Here is a 22467-nt window from a genome sequence, read left to right as displayed (position 1 = left end):
TGCCTGTCAGCAGCTGCTCGTGCGAAAGGTCCTTTAGTGCACTGCGTCGGCTGCACTGCGTCGGCTGCACTCCTGGCTGCATCAAACAATGGGTCAGAAAAGACTTCACGGTCTTGCAGTCATGTCTATTGAAAAAGACATGAAAAAGCATCTGAGTCACAACAGAGTGATTGACCGATTTGCCACTCTTAATCAGAATCAGAATCAGAAAGGGGTTTATTGCCAAATGTTGAGCAGGTTTACAACATTAGGAAATTGCTGCGGTGCTTCAGTGCAAACATAGTGTCATAAATAGCACTTAAATAGACGTCACTTAAATAGACGTCATTCTTTGATGCTTCCACCCACCAAGTAACTGGCAATTGAAGCCATAAAAATGATGTATTTTTTTATTTTCAGTTTTTTTCTTGTTATTGATGCAGCAAACACATTTCTTCTGTTTTCTTGTTGTACTGTATTATAAAACAGACTGAAATAAAACAATAGATCTATTGGTGGCCTAGGATGTTTAATCTGTCCAAAAAAGTAGGAAAACAATTTCTCAGTCTTGTTTTCTGTTTGTGAAATTTTGTGCTCATTCACTACGTTCGTTCATATCGTGTGCATCTCTTGGGGGCTAAGCCCCCCCTGTCCTTAAAACCTAGTGACGTCCCTGGGACTCATCATATCTGTGGTGACTGTTGAGTAACTATGTATACCTGTAAAGCTAGTTCTCATTCCTTCTGAGTCCCTGTTAGTATGTTAACTAATAATTGATCAACAAATTGATTTACTCTGCCTGACAGAAACCTGTTTACAGCAGGATGATTATGTTAGTTTAAACGAATCAACACTAATTGTCAGAATCCTCGAAGCTCAGGCCGAGGGTGCAGTGTGGCAGCAATTTTCCACACTAGATTATTAAACCAAAATCAAAGACCAAGACTGAGTTTGAATTCATTTGAAAGCCAGATGCTTAGCCTTGTCCACCCCAACTGGAAAACTCAAAAACCAGTCTCATTTGTTATCATCTATCATCCAACTGGGCTGTACACAGAGTTTCTGTCTGATTTCTCAGGCTTTTTGTCTGATTTAGTGCTCAGCTCAGATAAATAATTATTGTGGGTGATTTTTTTTTAACATCCATGTAGATGCTAAACATGACAGACTAAAACTGGCATTTGATGTCTTATCTTTTTGGATTTATTTATTGCTAATTAAATCAAACACTGTGCAGTTTATTAAATAAAAAGTTAAAGCTACTGTAAGGAAATGTGTTGATAAAAAAGCACTTTCTCTTTGCATTTGAGGGCGGGCCTTATTGAAGTTCACCACTTTTGAAAACACGCCTCCTTACAGAGTGACAGGAGGAGTGTGAATGGGATGCGGTTGCGTAAAAGGCAGTTTGTGTCCTCAAACATGAACTGTCTAAAGCCCAACACTTCAAAACAACTAGCAGCCAGCTGTTAAAAATGGAAGCTTTCATAAAGATTATTTTAAGTTGTATATGTGTTGCTTTCCTGGCCATCAGATGGACCAGCAATTTTGATGCAGGTAAAGTACGATTATGTTTATTGTTACTGAGTGCAAGTATTAATCTATATTTATCTGTAAACTTTGGTTCAATGACCTAAAGAGCAGTTCTGCTGATAAAAGACGGTGCTATTAGAGCTACAGGTTGCAACAGGCTGGGGTGTTGTTTATGGAATGAATGGCGTGAAAACAGTGTATGAAAGCATTTTAAAGGAGTCTGCATATGACATTTACTTAGGTTAGACGTTAAAGTTAAAAGATTCATACGAGGTAAAAGATCATTGCACTCTGTAGTTAATGTTTGACTGATTGAAACAGTTGTGCGGACAATAAAAACGTGCAGTGCCTTCCAAAACTGAAGTAGTTATCTTTTAACTCATGACCTTGCTTTTGATTTTGATTGAGGCTTAAAAGTAATCTCTAATAAACATCTGTACGTTGACGTGTGCATCAATTAAGCAGATAACAGGTCTGAAGTGACGTTCAACTGTTGAACTTGCATTCAAATGGTTCACAGGAAATAACATGAATCTAAGACTGCTGATAGAAATAGCAGGAGGAATTCTGCTACCACTTGTCAGATTCAGTTAAATGCTGCAAAACTGATGGCACAGAAGTTCCCATTACAGATGAGTAATGATCCAAACACACAGCAAAAGCAAGCCAAGTGAATGAATTTGTGAATTATATATTCCTGTATTCTCCTCGTCACCTACTCCCAGATATTATAGTTTGCATTTTCCGTATCAAATGTTTGCCATACAGTCAGGACTGTGAAACTTAAGCTCATCCGAATGAAACATGTAAAGTCATTACACATAATAAATAAACTCATATAATATAATTTTCTGATTTGCATGGACCAAACATATCTCTTTAACAAGGATAGTAAAGGTTTATTGTTTTTAGGATATTTTATGAAAACAGTAAGCAATTTAACGACTTTAAAGTGCAAATGAAATCTGAGTGGAATGATTTGCAACTCTCAAAACCCGTATTTTATTCACAATAGAACATGGAGAACTTACAAAAGCCGGGAAAATTCACCATTTTAAGAATAATATTAGCTCATCTTGAACTTGATGGAAGCCACATGTCTCAAAAATGTTGAGGCAGGGGCAACGAAAGACTAGAAGAGTAAGTGGTACAAAAAGAAAAAGCTGGAGGAAAACGTAAAATAGCAAAAACTTGAAATATCCTATCACTGACATTATATAACGTCATCAAAAGATTCCAGGAGTATGGAAAAGTTTCTACATGCAAGAGATCAGGTGTCTCTGCAGCATTGCATTCTGATTCTGTTTGATTGTAACGGTTATATTTATATATGGTAAATGGACTAGTTCTTATATAGCGCTTTTCCACTCTTCTGAGCACTCAAAGCGCTTTACACAACTTGTGCATTCACCCATTCACACCCGCACAACTGACATTCACACACATTCATACTCCGATGAATGCATCGGAGAGCAATTTCGGGTTAGTATCTTGCCCAAGGATATTTGGCATGCAGACTAGGGGAAGCCGGGAATCGAACCACCAACCTTCCGATCAGTAGATGACCTGCTCTACCACCTGAGCTACAGCCACCCAATATATATCAAAATAATAATAATAATTCCTCACTCGCCCTGCAAGATCAATGTTATTTAAATAGTATGTTTTCTCACTTTAAACATTTGATATGTTTTCTGTTTTCTATATGAATAGAATATGTGTTTATGAGATTTGCACCTCGATTTTTACAGGCAATGAATTTGAATTAATCTGATTTGTGTCAATGAACTGTTGGTTATGCCCTTGCACATGACATGTGCTCCATTCAACAATTACAACGCTTTGCATCCAGCCGGTTTACAACCTACCACACCTTGTATATCACTCTGGCATTTTAAATAAGCATGTTTCACAAATGGACAATAGCATTTAATTTGTTTCCATCTGTAGACATTTGCAGATATACTGATATCTGATATTCCCAAACTTCAGTTCTGTATATTTCTCCTTTTTGTTAATGTGTGGAAACAAGACTTTAACTATTATCAAGCATGAGGGGTGAACACTTAAAAAACTGGATGTCAATGACATTAAAAGATAAGATAAGATCTCAGAATCACTTCAAAAACAAAACAGTGTTTCTTGGACAAAGAGAAGTCCCTGAAAAGGCAGATTATTGATTAAGCACAGTATATGACTTTTTAACCACCTCATACATTACTGTCAAGGCCGAAACTTTTCCAAATGTCCTTCAACCTGAAAGTTTCAGGTTGTGTGGTGTAGGGGTTCCAAATGCAATACTTGGGCGGGCAAAAATAACAAAGTGCAATCTTTTTATTTGGATGGTTGCAAAAAGTCAAAACAGACCATAACACCAAGAGCATATGAGGACACAGTTTTGGCTTGTATTATATTTTATTTATAAAGTGACAATTAACAGCAAGGATTGTTTCCAGGTCGTTGAACACATCTGCATTATTCCTATTAAATGCTTCACTTACACCTTTACCATGTTTGTGTATTAGTATAATGACATGCCATTAGTATAGTATATTTAATCTTTGCCACAGAATCTCTCAGAGGTGCCAAGGTATTGGTGACTGGGTCCAGTAAAGGCATCGGCGAACAAATGGCATATCATTATGCCCGCTTTGGAGCCAAGATTGTTATTACAGCAAGAAGCAAGGACACACTGCAGAAGGTCAGTCAATACAAACTACTCAAAATCTACTAAGATGCTGTCATTTAGTTCTAGTGTTTATGTAAGTCATGTCAGGGATGATATTTTAGAAATCAAGCAGCTCAGAAGGCAGTATGAGGTACATGAGGATATTCTTTAGTTCTTTGGAGTAGCAGTTTTAGCTATATGACTCATGCCATTCTTATTGATTGTGACTAACAGGTAGTAGAAAAGTGTCTGAGTTTGGGAGCCCAGGAGGCTTTTTATATAGCAGCAGACATGTCCAATGAGTCTGACCTTGATCGAGTGGTAGATTTTGCCTTGAAGAAGCTGGGAGGTTTGGATTACCTGGTTCTCAATCACATCGGCTCGACCCGTGTCGCCATGTGGGATGGAGACGTAGAACATGCCAAGTGGCTGATGAAGGTAACGGAGCGTTTTGATGCTCTATCAGAAACATAAAATGAAAGGAATGCCCTCAGTCATGAATGTTTGTTTGTGTACAAAGATCAATTTCTTCAGCTATATTCAGATGGCCTGGAAAGCTTTGCCCTCCCTTGAGAAAAATAAAGGATCGCTGGTGATTGTTTCCTCACTTGCAGGTAGGTTTGTTTTTATAGTTCAACCAAAGCACAAAAACAGTCACCTTAAGCCACTTTACATCGTAAAGTAAAGACCATGCAATAATTCGGAGAAAATCAAAATTTCAAGTTTTAATTAATTTAGCCACATTAGTGATATTTATCACCTTACCCATCATATGTGTTTTTGCCTAATGTCCTGTAGTGGACCATCCAGTTTTCCTGACACATTCCCTGAGGGGATCCAGTGTAAAGAAAGAAAAAGCTGCCTAGTCAAGCATGCGGAGCGACCCGCTGTGGTGACTCCTTGGTTATCGAACCACATAATGGAGCAACCAAAAGCAGCTCCAAGAATTGATTAGCAGAGGAAAGTCGAGACATGTTAAGTTTGAAAACTCCAGAAAATTCCTAACAGCTGTTGATGCTTCACAGGTAAAATGCCCAGTCCCTTAACAGCTCCATACGTCTCAACAAAAAGTGCCTTGAATGGGTTCTTTGGGTCTCTTCGTCATGAGTTGGCTATGAAGAAGAGCAATGTGTCCATCTCTGTGTGCACACTGGGGCTCATTGACACCGAAACAGCTATGAGCAAAGTCAAGTTAGTATGCATAAAAAGATTTGCAGTCAAATCATTTGTGCTGTTTACATGAGTTAATTGCAAGAATTTTTTGTGTCCTAGGGGAAAGGTTAACATGCCAGCCTACCCCGCCACAGAGGCCGCCCTGAACATCATCATCACGGGAGCTACGAGACAGCCAGAGCTTTTCTACCCCTGGTTCACATACATTTGGACTCTCACCAAAGATTGGATTCCTTCTTTTACAGACTATGTGGTCCAGCGTTCCTACAACTACAACCCATGAAGAACATTTATCTAAAGCACAGTTCTACACCTCTTTAATTAAAAACACAGAAATTTGGCTTGGATGTTGGCTTACAGCTTTGCCATTGATTTTTTTAAATGTTGATGTACACACTGGGCAGGATTATACCATGGACAGCTCGTCTGTAGCCGGTGTATGTCACTTTCATTCCTCTGAATCTTAGCCTTCATATTTTAATACACCCAGTTTTATGGCCTAATCTTTGACTTTTCCAGTTTCCACTTTTCTCACCTTGCTTTTGAGAGCTGTCCAGTTATGAAATGTCTACGGGGAAAAAAGCTTACGGCTTGAAATTGTTTCATTTTCGTCTCCCTCAAAGAGATTAGCTCCTATCTGCATAGCACAGCCACCGCTGTCCAACCGTTACTGCACCACTAAGTGAAAATTCAGAAAGAAGGCACCTGATTTACTACAAATAAGACTATCTCTGTCTCTCTCACACACTTTCCTTTCATGATTTTCAGCCATGAATGGTATATTAGAGTTTCACATTTCTGCTATTCACTAATAAAAGATGAAAAGCAATAAACATATTCTTTCCTCTCATACTTTAAATTCAAATTCAAATTTTATTTGTCACACACACAAACCATACACAGTATGACATGAGGTGAAATGCTTATTGCTGTGCAATGCTCGACCATTAAATGACAGTAAGAATTTACAGATTTTAACTTAGAAATTTACAGTAAAAATGTGCAAATAGCAGTTCATGTAGGAAATTATTTTAAAAAAGAAATGATAAATTATAAGAAGTGTGCAAAAAGAAAAACCAGAGTGCGTGTGGTGATGCGATGTGTGTGTGAGAGTCCAGCCCTACACCTGATTCAGGGCCAAAATAGCCTGGGGGAAGAAGCTCCTCCTCATTCTCTCTGTTTTGGCCTTAAGGGAGCGGAAGCACTTCTTATTAATTCAATGTTGTTTGTTTTTTTAAATAACTCTACATTTTTTATTTGATAGGACAAAAGGACAAAAGCAAGTGACAACAAACAATATAAATAATCTTAAGTCTTTGTTTTCCCTGCTGAACCCTAAAACCCTACAGTAATATAGCTGGGTGGATATGTGAAGTGAAGGAATGGATCTAAGCCCAAAATACACACACACACACACACACACACACACACACACACACACACACACACACACACACACGCAAAGATAACACCATTTTGCATTAAAGAAGTGCAATATTTGTTCTACTTCATCTTAAAGGTAACAAAAAGGTTTACACAAACCTGATCAGTACTTTGAATGTCCACGTGAGGGCAGTAGTGCCAAACCGTTGAAGTGTCTTAGCTTCAAGCACATTAACAGTTAAGAAAAAAAAAGCCTAAAAATCAGAGCAACAATTATTTGATGGCAATGAAACAAATCAATGTCAAAGATTTTATCTTTAATAGACTTGTGTTGAATTTGAATTTTGAGATTTTTAAGCTCCCATCAACATATCAATAGTGACCCTCTGTGTTCCAAACCCTGGATTGTCCTCCTTCTCCTTTCTTTTCCATTTCATTTAGTTTCATCTTCCCAAAGCTGGCCACAGTAGGTGCAGACTTCCTATAGAGCGGGACTTTCTCAGTGGCTTCCTTTGTGCCTTTGTTCATCATCCCCAAAGGCACCACAGGCTTCCTGTGAAGCTGTTGGTTCAATCCATCCTGGTGGTCTTTCTCTATTGTAACACAACCTAGAAGTTGTCCCCTGCTGTCAAAGCAGTTTTCTACTGTATACCAGGAGTGAGCTGTCCTTGTCACAAAAAAGACTCACTAAAAGTAGTTTGAAAAGTTGAGAAACAAACTGTTCCTTTTGAATATATTTACACGAAATTCTCTAAGAAGAATACGACGTCCTTGATATATAATAAAGGAGTTTTCACAGTTCACTTGCACTCTGCAGTTTTCTGTGACTGATATGACTGATGACAAGAAGAATACATGTTCTCTTTGTCTTTATCTCGACACTGCTGGTGATTGGAGAGGATATATATAATATAATCTCCCTGCAGACAGCACGGAAAGAGAAAAATCTTTCCGTTCCTTTCCCTCCTTCTGTCTTCTCTTCTGTCACACATGCACGCACAATGGTGGGGCCTCCTGGAGAGGGGAGTAGGCATGGCCTGGGAGAACAGCCTGAAACACCTGCAACAGATTAGTGCTCCTAATGCCGGGTAATAAATCCTCTCACCCTTCTCCAGCATCTCTATCTGCGCTGTGCATGGCTCTGACATGCTGAGGAGCATCCTCCCACAACAGTGACAGCAGAATACACACAGAAGATAAAGTAAATACTAAATCTTTAAAACATCCACTATTTTATTTATGTTTCTTTCCATTATTATCCACCTCTGCAAATGCTACAGATATATTTCTTCTATCATCAAGGGTTTTTTTTCCTAGTCAAAGCTGTAAATAAAGATCAAACATTTTCATTGTGACCGCAAACAGCCAAGGCCGGGAATAAAGTAGATCCTCTCTGCTTTACTGACTGCACATAAAAGTTGGAAGGTAGTCGACTGATCAGCCAATCAGACTGCTACTTACTGAGGCCTGTAGTGCAGTTTGAATCCAGCTTTTTCTCGGTGATTCAGCATGATTTAATCTCTGTATCTACAGACAGACCTTAGGTGTGCTACAGTAGTAAAATCAATTAAATGGAAAATAAGTCTATTACCTTTTTGCACATATCATATAGTGTGTCCTCAGTTTTACATTTGCACACAAAGTTTGCTGATGCAGCAGACATGTCATGTTTCACACCATAAATAGTCACCTATCCATGAAAATAATCTGATGCACCAGTCCCAGTTTATAACTCTTTCTTGTCCTGCTTCTTTGAGCACAAAGGTACTACTCCACAAATTCTGTCCGGCTCCATCCATCATTTCGTCGAACTCAACAGAAAATGGGGCCTTGGCATGCTGTGCATGTGTGCTGGCTTGTGTATGTTGCCTTCGTGCTTGACATTAATCACGGTCACTGCTGCAGTGAAAATAATTGACCAAATGCTGAGAATGGGAAATAGGTGTCTCATGATAAGGTACTGTTAATATCTATGCAGGGTCAAAGGTAACACACAGATCTATACTATGTATACTATGTACTATGACAGGAATGCAGCAGCAGTAGTAGCTAGTAGCTGCCTGCTTGGCTTCCTCTCGTCTAAATCCCGTCATTGGATGTTGAAATTTCTAATAAATATGGTCTACTGTGAGGTCCTTCTGAGAGTCTAGTATTTGATTTGTCCATTACTAAGATGGGGCTTGTTAATGACAACAACAGCAACAACAAACAAATTATTAGACAATGCAAATAACATGCTTCAAAATCTGAGATCCAGAAAAGCAATGGGTTATTAAAGCAATGGTTCATTTTCATTACAATGCCAGTGTGAAACTGAAAGAGTTCCTTTTTCTTCTATAAGTTATCTCAGAAATATAAACAGCTTTAAAGCTGTAGAGTGTGAGTGTAAGGTCAAGTCTGAAATTTATGTGAATTCTGAGCCGCTTGCGTGAATTGCAGGTACCAGCATGGTACTGCAAAACAAACACCATAAATATTCTCATTTTTTCTTTCATGTAAGTGTTAGATTTTATATATTCCATGCATTCTTTTTTTTTTTTTAGCTGTGTGAGATGATTTGGTTTAAAAGAACGTTAATCTTCCTGAACACCGAGCTCGTTCGTGACCTCTGAAAAGTTTTCACAAAACATTCAGCTATGATAACAAAAGGAGAACGTGAGCAAGTGAGACGGGGGAGGACAGGGCAACGAGATGAGAACCTATGAAAGGGAGCGCCAGTGTGAATATAAACTGTGGGTGTGTGCGAGGTGGCTGAGGTGGCCCTGTGACCCCTGACCTCTTTCCCACAGGTCCATTCAGAGCAGCACAATGGTTGACACCTGTGTCTTTTCAGTACTGGTTCTATTATTATTTACATCAGTCGGTGGGAGAGAGACAGATAGAGGCCAGAGGTGCTGTGAAGCCGAGTGCAACAGCCTCATTCCAACAACACCCCCCTCTTCTGCCCCGAACTTTTTCAAACACAGGTGCCTTCCTATCGTTCCTTCTCTATTTGTGTGTGTGTGTGTGTGTTTGTGTGTGTGTGCCAGTCTGTTCCTGTCTAATTATTTCAGAACACTCCAAACACATTGCCGGAAGAAGCGGATCCACAAAGAGGACAGACAGGGTGTTTTCACATCCTGTACCAAATGGTCTAACATTGTTCTATCCCTGCTGTCCTCTATCATCATTAACATCCAGGGCATCAGATGGAAGTTTGCGGAAGAAAGTCTTCTTGCTCCCAAGGAGAAAAATACGATTTTAACTCTTAAAAATAAAGTCGAGGATTTCACGTTTGCTTCTTTGGCATCTGTGGAGGCGAAAAAAAAAAGATGAAGAAGAAGAAACGAGATAAGAGAAAATAAGAATAAACAAGCCCAAATTTTCCCAGAGCAAATTTAAGAAATAACATAATTTCAATGTTATTTTTTCCCAATTGTTTGGTAGGAGTTGCCACAAACAGGACAATGTCAGAGCGATTTTGGTCAAACTGAGAGCATGTAAAACTTAAACGACATGCCCGGGACAATCCCTGCGTTATGTTCCTGTCATTTATCCCTCTCTTGCTGATCTTTGTGGTGGGGTGAGTCACAGGGAGCATGGGTGGCAGGCTAGGGGTTACATGAATTCTTTTTTCTTTTTTTTCATTGGGGGAGAGAATGCCCAATTAACAAAGGATAAGAAGTGAACCGTAAACACCCTCAACAAGGCCCAACAAACCTACAAGAACAAGCTCACTCCCCCCCCCCCCCTCTGCTGACCACTCCCCCCTCCAACCCTCCTCCTCCCTCTTGCACGCTCACTCTCCAACCCTCCTCCTCCCTCTTGCACGCTCACTCTCTCTTCCACTCCCCTCACAAAAGGAAGACTCAGAGCTTACAAAGTGCCAATTAACACTGAATGTTTGCCCCTCGCACCTCCCTCTCTGAACTGCTGACAGCTCTGGTGTTTGGGTTAATACCAAAGGCCTGCAAAGAATTATAATTCTCCTCCTTGCGCCCCCACCCCCACCACCACTCCCACCCCCTTCTCTCCCTCTCCTATCCTTTTATTTTGTTTCCAATGGGGTGGTTTTACAGTTCAATGCACAGTCAAAGGGTGATATAAAATGACTTTCCAAAGAATTTCATTTGGGGAGAAGAGGGGCTATGTTGCACTGGGACAGCCAGGGGCACGACAAGGGATAAGGGGGACACTGGGCGACACAGTGGAAGACAATAGAGAAAACTACAAAGTAGTAGTGGAAGTACAGCAAAAAGAGCTGCTTTGAAATATTTATATCCATGTATTGTTAATTCTTTTGTACAAGGATAAGCATAAAACCAACATAAAAGTGTCTCTCTTATGTAAAACAATAAAATAAGATAAAAATATAATCCTGCTACATGCCAACAGACTCATTCTCACCCACTGGAACTGTAGGTCCCACTTGAGATAAAGATAGCGGTGTGGGTCATTTATCACAGGCAGGGCTGATGGTTATGCTACGCTTGTTTTTCTCCCTTGTGAACTTCAATAAATCAGCCTACTGAATAAAGGAGCAGCCAGTAAGAAGAGGTGATAGGGTTAAACTCTGGGAGAAACAGAGACCACTAGACTCTTTAAGGGAGCTTCTGCTTGCGCTCAATTCCCTGCCTAAACTGGGTCTGTCTCAACAATTTATGACCTCTTGGGACCTGGTCTCTGCTCTCCTCGTTCTTTACTTTGGGATGAGGTCCTGAGTTAAAATGGGTTATTCTTGGCGATGGAGCAATGCTCGAATTGGATTTCGCTTGTGCCAAGAAAACATCTGATTAGTCCTTTTAGGTCACAATACGTCTTGCATCTTCGATGAATTTGTTTATTTACTGTCCAGCAGAGAAATAGGTGAGAGGATCAACATTCAAGCGTCTGTCCATTTAATGTGAGGCTCCAGCTTTCAAAAGTGGCAAAAAAAAGAGGTTTAAATAACAGAGCCTCCCTTCAGAATGTCATCCGTTAGCCCGAACAAAAGAGAGTCAGTAGTATTGTTGATGTGGAACCAAGCTAGACTGGCTTTATTTACATTCAAGTAAGGGGAGCTGAGCAGAGAGCTGACATGACCTGACACGGTTCATGGTTCCACCAGTGAGGGCTGACTGCGCCTCTACCTCAACCCTGGGACCCTGAGGTCAAAATGCTCTGAGCCTCACTGGGATGAAAGCTGCTGGCAAAACATGTGACTCTCAGCCGGTATTTCAAATGTAGAAATTCTGAAATTCACTTAAGATAAGCAAAAACTTGCAACCTGAGGAGATATAAATGAAGACTTCACGTGGGAGGGAATATGTGTGCGCACAAGGAATCAGATTCCCACATTTCCAGACACACAATCGAGCTGCGGTGTATCATTTTTTTTAATCTTAGATTTATTTGGAAACAGGTGCTCCTCCTCTAGTGACGGCCAAGCAGCAAAGGAGAACTCTCTTTCCCGTCTCTGCAACATCTGATTCGCATGAAAGAATAATTTGACAGATGCAAAGGTCGACGATGTGTCTGTGTCAAAGGAGGGTCGTGAGATAAGCCCAGAGAAGCGCATACGTGGGATAAGATGAAGGTCAAAATTTGCTCTGGTTTTGTCTCAAGAAGGAGTGCATGTGAGAGGAGTCACCTTGACCTAAGTGGAACTGCAGGTCTTTGCCAGAGCTGGCTCTTTCCTGCATTTTAAATCTCACTCCCCCTCCCCAAAGAACAGTAGTGCGTGCATGTCAGGAGTCTACGTGACCCCATCAGTGCTGAACGGTACACAGCAGACTGGTCCTGTGGGACCCAAATTCTGGTCCAGAATCTGCGACGGCACAACACCACACTGGAGCCTGAGCTGTAACTCACCCTCGCTGTCTCTGGTATGGGATGGTGCACAGGGAGGGGTGAATTGCAGGTCAGCCATGGAAAAGCTTGCTTTATTGTCTGTCCGAGGGAAAGAAGAATAGAGGCGAGAGCGAAAGAGAGTGAGCGATGGTAGGAGGTCAGCGTAGACAGCAGTGGTTGGGCAAGATAGAGGAAGTACAGAAAGATTAAGAGGAACAAATTCAAAATGAGGACATAAGAAGAGGCTTTCACTTGTATTAAGATGGAGTAAAAGATGTATAAAGTCTGAAGGTAGAAACGTGGGCACCATTAATTCCACATGTCGGGCTCGCTCATCTCTGATTTTCATCTCTTCCATATGGCAGGTTAAAATTTCTGATGGCAGAATAGCTGTAAGGCTCATGGCTAACTTTAAAGCTGAGCCAATACCCTCGACACAGTATTAGAATCAGACGGCAACCTCCATCAGTATGTATGTGCCCTGTGCTCTATATGCGCTTATGAAATTTATATTGAGTGCACCTGACACTTTTGAAACACCACAGAGAATGGCACTGACGGGGCCACTCGCACACAGCGCAGAATATATACACCTATCAGTCACACAAGCAGATTTGTAGATTCCTCTGAGTTATCAAATAACAAGATTTCTACCAGATTCGGGCTGTCAAAGTTCCTCGTCTCAAGTGATTGATGAATTCTCGGTAACTGTCCATTGCGAGGAGATGTCAGACGGAGACAGTGTGTCACCTCGCAGTGAGAGTAAAAGAGCCAGCAAATGGAAGTGATTACATCTAATATTCTCCATCTGGGAGCGATTGCCTCAGAAGACGAGTTTCAAAGAGGAGAACGGCGGGGAGAAAAGAAATAGGCAACAGTAATTTGCAGAGGATTTACAAATCTCCTGAATCAAATTCGGGAATCTTTTTGCACATCTTGTTCTCTTCTCTCGAGACAATAACTCCCAAAATGCACGAACACACACATAAACAACCCCACAAAAAACAGTAAGTAAATAAATAAAATACCCTCACACTATCCCAGTGCACATATAGGTGTTTCTGTTCTTGCCCGAACTCTAACAGTCCCTGAGAACTCAGATGTAATATTCACTGCAGTGAGCTGCGTTTTGTGGCTCACACATCAATACTCAATATATCTCACTGTCTGTCTGTGAGCAATCACAAACCACCCAAGAAATGGTTGCCAGTGTGTCAGAGTTGAGCTGGAGCCAGGTCAGAAGTGATCAAAGACTGCTGAGGAGAGAGGGGGAGGGGGTTATCTGGTCCCAATTACATTCAATCATGGGAAATTGGCAAAGTGCAAAGCGAGAGAGATCTTCACGATGAGAACAGGAGACCAGATGAGCCGACATTTCTGACTTGACAGAGCAGATAGGAAAATTAACGCCAGGATCCTGGAGATAATGGCTTTTTGTTTCTGGAGTGTGTTGAGGTCACAGTGACTTTAACTACAACCTTCTTTTTTATAAACTTGAATACAAGATTTACACTTGTAAGCGAGGAGTGAAAAAACAAAAACAAATTGCCTGCGGCACCACATTAGATGTGACATGCAGTGACGTAATATGAGTGCAACAGTGCCTGGCTTTTGCATTGCAGTTTCTAATCGCTGTAACACTGAAAGGCTCTAATACTGGCCTCTGTGCTTTAGTTACAGTCTGGTGATTGCATGCCACCTAAAGAGAAGAGAAATTCAACTCTCGGTTATGACAGTTGTTTGTTACATTTTCTTTATGTGCTCTTGGCCTGCGGTAAAAAACATCGCAAACATGTGGCAATAGCTTGGCTTAACTGACAGTAGGATGAGGTGGGATGGGACTTTGTGCAGCCACTTTGGTCAATATTAACAAGTGGGTGCTGATCAACAAAGACCGCACACTCGCAGATGGGAGTTTGTTAAATCGTAATGTGTCTAATCCTGCAAATGAACAAAAGCCTAATTTGACAAAGCCAGGCTGAAGGAATGAAGGTGAAGTAACGAGCAGTATTATCAGTTGTGAGAGTCAGTCTCTGTCCAGGGTGTGGACCGCACTCTTGACCAGCTTCAGCTGGTACAGGCTCCAGCACCCTTAACAGGATAGACAAATAATGTAAAAAAAAAGACAAATGAATAGAGTATATTAATGCAATAACGGTGAAATAGCTTTTAAATTAACCACATTTTTGCACATTAAAGTAACTTTTTCCAACACTGCAGTAAAAATATTCTGCAAATACATATGGAAATTTTAAAACATCACGTATCAGGACCTGCATCACATCAAGGATTTACTTATATGGCAATGAGTCGAGTTTGATCGGTGGACGGAGTTATTCTTGGATCTCAGCTTGTAAAGAAAGGTGACCAGACCTTTGTCCTTGGAGCCTTCACACTGTGTCTGTGGTGATGCCTTTGTTCCATTTTAAATCTCTTCCCAGTATATTGAAAAGGCTTTATTGTTGTTGTTGTTATTGCTTAAATGCCTTTTCCAGTGGAACAACAATTTGCAAGAACAGGACCTTTAAGCCATCAAGAATCAAAGAGTTAAATGTTAACAATGCAGGACAATGTAATAATAAGTTAAAAGATGATCCAGCTCAAACAAAGGCTTTTCTTTCAATGCAAAGGTTTGAAACAGGCTACGTTTCCCCAGCTAATGAATGCTGATAAAGAGAGAGGAGATAACCAAACAAAGGGGATTTTTTACTGTTGGTTTCACTCTGATTTGTCAAGTGTTTTCGCTCTTCTCCATGATTGGTCAGGAGCTTCAACCAAAGAATGCCAACAAACAAGTGACCCTCCTCCGCCATATCCCTCCACCCCCCACTGTACCCTCCCTGCTCACCACCCGCCTTCAACCACTCACTCTCCCCTCTCCCCCATTCTCTCCTAGTTGCCTCACGGCTTGCTGTGACCCATCTTGCACCTCCTGAAGCCCACAACAGACGCTTGGTGTGTGAAGAAGGTCAGGAGTTCAGGCTTGGCTGAGGCTCCATTCCTCCCTCTGCACAGAGGAGGCTGCCCTGCGGGTTTATAATTATCTGCCGTTGGCATTCAGCGCAGGTTCAAGCACAGTGCAAGCGCTGGCACCAGCGTGGGGGGATGCGCTTGGCTACACACTTGGTGATTAGTTGTCCCTAATTGTCAGTTCCTTGTTCCTTTTTACCTTTCTCTCCCTCTCTTCCTGTCTCCCTCACTCTCACCAGTAAAAACATATTTACATAAAACTTGGCACTTTGTTTATTGTCCCTGAAATGGGCTCGGCTGTGTTCCTTTCTGCTTCTTCGGATTGGTCAAAATTTGAGAATTCTGCAGAAAAAAGCAAAAGTCTTCATTTTGCATCAAGACGTGAGTTTGCTTGTTACAGATTCATGAGAAATTTATCTGCAATCTGAGTGTTTTGTGATCCAGAGCCAGGGACACGCTGCACCTGTTAGACTTTCAGAAACAGGCAAATTCAGATTATGGGAGACTTGTTGTATATACTTTTACTTTTATAATACATTTCAGCCTCTTCCTTCAAGGTTATCCTCACGGTAGATGACACGCTGGAGAATAATGCTTTCTAAACCTCACTGATTGCTGATGCAAAAAGCACCCCATAAAGTCCTTTTCAGAGAAAATTTCTGAATTGCTGTCTATATTTTGCCCAAAGAGGAATTTTCAGTGCATATTTTGTCCTTTGAACTACCAGGTTATTTGTAAGAACTGAGCAGAAATGCAGGATTTACTGGCTTTAATGTGTAGGTATAATGTTAACTTGATTATTAAAGAGAATACAAATCTTTCTCTCTCAAATTTTGTTGTCGTCCTTTATCTTGTGTCTCACTGCAGAGTTTCCCTTCAGGTTTTGTGGCGCGTTGTAGTCAGTTCCACTCAAAGGTGAATGTATGCTTTCTATCAGGCATTTTATATTGGCAGTGACAGGCAGTGTGATGAATGACACTGGATAAATCCATTCTTCAATGCCCTCAGAGATGTCTCCGCGCCATTAGTCACTCACACTAGAGATCTCTGCAAGAGTCCATCATTGCTGCTCTAAGAAACACATCTGCAGACCTTGAGACAGACCCTGAAATGGGCTGACAACTGAACCAATACTGTTGGGGGTGGTGGTGGAAGAAAAAGAGGAACAGCAGTCAGGCAGATGTGTTGCCTGGATCGCTGCCAAGCAGCGCCCGTCATCATGCAGCAGACCCTTCATCTCAATATGAGTGAGAAAAAAGGAGAGAAGGAAAGAGGGAGAGATGTGGAAAACAGCAGGGTGTAGGAGGAGCTGAGGGGGCACATGGATAGATTTGGTACAAAGGCTATTCCTCCATCTTAGAACATCTGCCAAACTTCTTGGCACCACTATACCGTGACTACACACACAGTCCGGTCAGCTGTGCGATCTGATGTTAGTTAGAAGGAAAAAAAAGGAATTTGAAGTAATTTATTGTGCAAACACCTCGCTGAACACAGCACCTTGAATAGCCTATTATTCCTTGACATTTTAGTGGAAAGCAGAACTAGCCCGTTGAGCCTTCCATAAAAATCTATATTTAACACACGCACAGATGGTTGAAATAAAAACCCACATTCGCCCCTCTTCCCCTCTATTTTAGTGGAAGAAATAAGTTGAATTATTTTTTTTAATTTTTTTGCCAGTTTCCAAGAGCTGTGTGAGATGAGACATGGACTTTTGACAGGTGTTTGTTTGAATATCAAACAGAGCAATAGAGGCCTGCAGACGGCAGGCAGATTGCATTCCAGACAAAAACTTCAGCCCGGGCCCAGACCAGTGGGGGAGAGCCCACTTTTGTTCTTTAGTAGTTCTACATTGGAACAACTTTGTAAAGCTCTTCTCTGCATCGACTCTCTCCATCTTCATCATGGCGGTTTGTCCACTCTGGCGCTGTTTTTTCATCAGGTACATGCAGAGATGGATAAGTGTTGGATCACAAAATTCCAGGTTATTATTTTTTTATTTCCTTTCTTGGATGTGGAACTATTCATGCCATGGAAGATGGGTTACATGGAGATGGAGACAGTGTTTGGTTTTCAGCTACATACAAGTTCGGGTTAGATGTTGTCTAAACGATCAAATACAAGCATTCATCACTGTTTACAGACTAGCATAGTTTCAGATGTGCTTAACTTTTGTTTAATCTCACAGTGACTTTGATACTCTGGCTTGTTTACAATATCTGAGCGCTCATGTGTCTTTCTTTTTCTAATCAGACTTTATTGCCGTGATGTTGATGCAATATTGGAGCAACGTGTTTTCTGAATGTCATGACTGCAAGAATCATGTGACTTAAGGTGCAGTGGATAGGCAAAGATCGCACACAACCACAAAACATCTGAAGAGCCATTCAACAAAGGAGCTGATGCTGTGTTTCCCACAACAGCAACACTCTGGACCATCGGCGAAAGCGACGCAACAACCAAGCAACAGACATCACGTGAGAGAACACTGCTTTTCTGCCATAAAAAAAGGGAAAAGATGTCCAGTTCCACAAGACTAAACAATAGTTTCAGACAATAGAAGTCATTTTATAATTCTTTGTAGTTTGTTTGTAGTTTTGGGGCCTTTAGTCTTGGATTTCTCATTTGTTTTGACTGCTGGCTGATGGCTTTCTTAACTGGCTAACTGACAGACTTGCTTGAGAAGTAAAATGAGAGTGGGAGGAAGGTATGAATAGCTGGCAAAGTGCACCTCAGTGAGTCAACAGAAACTAGCGGCTGCCAGAAAAGGACTATTTGGTGCGTGGCTAATGGAGAGACAAGTAAATCTGTTTGTCCTAGACTCAGGGCTATGCGTCTTGTCATTAAATTCCTTTCCCAAATCTTAATTAACAGCTCGTATTTGCTATTTCTTCACAGTTGTTTGTTTCAAGTCTGTCACATTATGCATGTGAGTAAAAAGTATGCAAGAGAGAGCTGAGAAGTGTGGAACGGGGAGGAAAAATATGAAAAACTAAGGAAGGGATGAAAAGTCTATGTCCTGAACCTTTCCTCGACTGGGCCTGAAGGAAACATGGCCAATGTCAACAGAAGCGAGGCCAAGGCTTGCAGCTCCTGCTCACTCATACATCACCTGTTTAGATTTCATTACATAACCTCTTTAGAGAACAACTGGTTAGTGTAGAGTGGTTACTTCTACAGGTTTTTATTCTCCTGCTTCAGCTCAGCAGCTGGAACCGTGTTCACTTCCACACAGGTTCTAAGTGCCGAGAAGCAGCTGAGGGACTGAACCTGCAAAAGAAATTCCCACAGGGAAAAGTCAAAATTCCCCTAGGTTCCATTTTTTGTATTATTTTTTTTGTCGAAGGGAGAGATGTTTTTTTTTTTTAAAGGAATTCAAGACCATCTGCGCTTTCAAGAAAAAGTAAGTCCACACTACATGTACCAGATGTGCTTTTAGGCTCCACAGCCAACTCTCCATCAACAGCCTGCACTCTCCTTCCCCTGAGGGTGGCTGGCCAGCAGCATGCATAATGCCTGAGCTGTTTCAAGCAACAGGTAGCCTCAATTTCCATATTCACCCCCACAGCTTAGAAAAAAGCAATTCTGCAGATCTCTTACTGTGAACCAACCAACAGAGAAGAGTTTCTTCCCCCTAAACCACCATTGTGACTGTGGCCATACCTCTTTTTACTGTAACAATGACCTGCACCACCTACCACCCCAGCCCCCACACTATCCTGACCTTAACCCATGCTGGGGTAAAGACACAAGCTTGTTTTCTTAACCCTAATGCAAGACAAATAGAACTCCCCGAGAAGGGATCTGGGGCCAAATTTGTCATTTAATCTTTTCAAAAAAGATCCCCAAGTAGGGTGCACTGCCTGGAATGTTTGACTTCTTCTGTCTAAACCTGAGGGAGGAAGGTCAGACGCTAGTCTGGCAAAGACCAAGGATTTAGTGTCATTTACTCTTAGCCCCATTCTCTTCTTTCCATTAATCTGATGGCATCTGAACATTTTAGCTTCATGCCCGAATGAGCAACACGGTCTCTTTTCCATTACAGTCATGAGGACAAACATACTAGATCTGGACAAGAAAGATTTACGGAGATGCTTGGACACACAGTAATAGATGAGCACACAAGATGACCTCTGAGTATGTCTTGAGTTGCCATGATGATCAAAAAGCTTTCCTTAAAAGCGAGCAATAACATAAAAACAAACAAACAAAAAGCTAACAGTGTTTTTAAGTTGCCATGTGAAGATGTTAGTGTGTGAGGGATCGTCCTTATTCCAATTCCAAGAAACAGCTTCCCCCGGAGCCTGTTTGCAAATGGTGGAAGCAGCAATTGTTTGCTGCAGCGTGCACACACACAAAAGAATGAATCGCTTCACTTGAATGACTGATGTCAATACTCACGAAGTACAAACAGTCTTCCAAAACTTATGACAAAAATCACAGCATGCTGTGGCTCTTTCAGTGAGTGTTGTATGTCTGAATGAAGCTGTGAATCAAAGGCAAAAACAGCTCCAGCAACATGTCACAAACAATTTAAAAGCAAGTGATTCTGCAAAAGTGACACTTTCTCTGATAAAACAAGTGACCTCCCAAGTGTTATGTTTTTTTCCATAGAGGCCAGTGAGCCTATCCAAGCTCACCCTGAAGCTGGTTAAATGTAGTGAAAGAAAAGTCCTGAGACAAACACTAACTTAAAACAAAGAAGGTATGGGGGAATCGGTGTTGAAGGAATGCGATTCCTCTTTCAACTGCTGGTATGCTCTTCTTGCAGTACCTCCTGTCAAGAGAAGAAAAATCCCAGGAAGAAACAAGCTGAAGAAATGCAAAACAACGCTAACCTCCTGCTGCCTGCTGACTGATTGATTAGGACTTGTCGCATTTCTCTTGTTTTCAAATTGCTGAAGGAGAAAAAAAAAATCAAAAGATGCTTTTGAGCAGTTTAAACTATGCATTTTTTACAGAATGCGATCTTTAATAGTTTTGCATTATTTAATTGCCTGTGCTGTATATTTTTCTTACTTGGGGGGAGGCATGAAGGATCTTTACTGTTTTAAATCTAATTTAATCTAAGGGTCAGTGTAATGAGACAGATTACCCAGAGTGAGCGGTTGCAGAGAAGTCAGCCGCTCTGCTAGGTAACAAGCTTTACAGTGTATTACTGTGTAGAAGGACATTTCGCTGCTTCCTGGAGTGTATGTTCTTTTGCATCTAAAATATACCCCTTTGAGCCTTTTTTGCCTTATTTTTGGATAAGCAAATCTTTGCCTATTCTTTTACCCTTTAAAAAAAAAACCTCTCAATCGAGCCAGTTGTTGGCTTGCTTGTTCTTCTCCTCTTGTTTTGCTTCTTTTCCTCAAGCTGCAAGTCTTTAGTCCGAGCTTTGCTTTGACAGGTGAAGATCACCCGCCGTCATCACTACTTTCAACCATGTGGGACTGAAGAGAAGAGGCGGTCATGGGGTCATTGGTAACAGAGTTATTTTATACCCATTCAATGACACACCCACTTGGGTCAGAGTTCACAACATGCCTTTATTCTCTTCCTGCAAACAAACTGCAAAACTATTTCAGATTGAACTCCAAAGGCAAAAAGAGAAGCAGCCTCTCATTTTCCCTATGTTGGTACATCTCCTCTGTCAACGGGAAGTGTTGAATGTGATCAATTCTAATACCTGTGTTGCCTTAGGGTTAGATTTCCTGTCACACATGCCATTAGAAGACAACAGCTACCCTATTTTATCCTGTTTTCTCAGAAATGATCAGAGAGGAGCAGCTGAGCATTACTGACTTCCACTGCAGACTGGAGTGATTAAGCAGCAATCACATTTCTAATTATGATAATGTCAATTGAGCTTGTCAAGGATGAATAATTTCAGGGGAGACAGTAAAATATACCTAACAAGGCTTTTCTCAGCGGTAAACAGAGGGCTTTTAAAACTGTAATTATCCCTTTAATGTCTAACACATGGCTTACAAGCCATCCATGGGTCCAACTTCCCTTCCCTCAACCACTTTCACCTTCTCTCTGTAGGACACACTTTTCACATAGCTGGAAATCTAACCGCACAAATAGGAAGCCCTCCCTGTGGAGTGGGGGTGAGGCACAGACAGGCATATTTCAGCAATTGCGGGACAAATTGTTATTTTCCTGTGCCTAAAATAGGCACACACGAGATGCAAAATAACATTTTTTCCTGGGCCTACCTTTAACTGCATACAGTAAATGAAATGTTATGCATTCCCCTCACTCTTGTGCACTATTTTCCGTTAATTGGGAAGCTAAAGCAGATAGTAAACAGCTATTGGTTCAATGCAGTTTCTCTGAAACATTTGAGGCTGCAGACAAAAGACGAGAGCTGAAACTAACAAATGCATCATCTCTCCAACAACTGTCTCTTATTCCATCGCCAAACACCCACCCAAAGTATTCAAGAATTCCCCCTTTAGAGTCAGACATAGATAATTGGTCACAGATTTCTGTTGGCAGGTCACAAAAGGACCTTCTATTCACCCCTACACAGCTGTCTATTTCGCATTCTCCTGTCTCCATTCCCCTACTTGTAGCATCCCCTCCAACGATTTCCCCACCAAGCAAGAGCTTAAGCACCGCTTATTTCGAAAACACAACCCCTTTCACTGCCACGGTAAACCCGTCGAGACGCAGGCTTCTCATGACCCTGACCCAGAACCCCTTTCTAGCCTCCTTATACCCTCAGGGCTCAGTGACATCTCCAAGACCTTTGAAACTGTTATGAGTTCTCTATGATTAAAAAAAAGAAAGAAAAGTTCCAGTTTGGGAATCCAAAGGGTTTCATTAATGCTTCTGATGAATATTTTGTTAAGTAAGAAAATGTAAATATATGTTTTGTTATTGTTTTGCAAGAGTACAAATATGTGAGCTTTACTACTTTATAAAGGTGACTGCATTTTTATTTTCTGTTTATATTTCCGTGT

General features: G+C 41.1%; 1 protein-coding gene across 1 annotated transcript; it reads left to right on the top strand.

The window, feature by feature from the left end:
• Nucleotides 1–1359: 1359 nt before the first annotated feature.
• On the top strand, nt 1360–5697 carry LOC113016943 (hydroxysteroid 11-beta-dehydrogenase 1-like protein). Its single transcript, XM_026160161.1, has 6 exons — nt 1360–1533; nt 4080–4210; nt 4412–4615; nt 4698–4791; nt 5203–5368; nt 5450–5697. Exons 1-6 carry the CDS (start codon nt 1452–1454, stop codon nt 5631–5633), a joined length of 861 nt encoding a protein of 286 aa, XP_026015946.1. The 5' UTR covers nt 1360–1451; the 3' UTR covers nt 5634–5697.
• The last annotated feature ends 16770 nt before the right edge of the window (nt 5698–22467 follow it).

Source organism: Astatotilapia calliptera, chromosome 23, assembly GCF_900246225.1.
Source record: "Astatotilapia calliptera chromosome 23, fAstCal1.2, whole genome shotgun sequence".
NCBI lineage: Eukaryota > Metazoa > Chordata > Actinopteri > Cichliformes > Cichlidae > Astatotilapia > Astatotilapia calliptera.
This window is presented reverse-complemented; position numbering and strand designations above follow the sequence as displayed.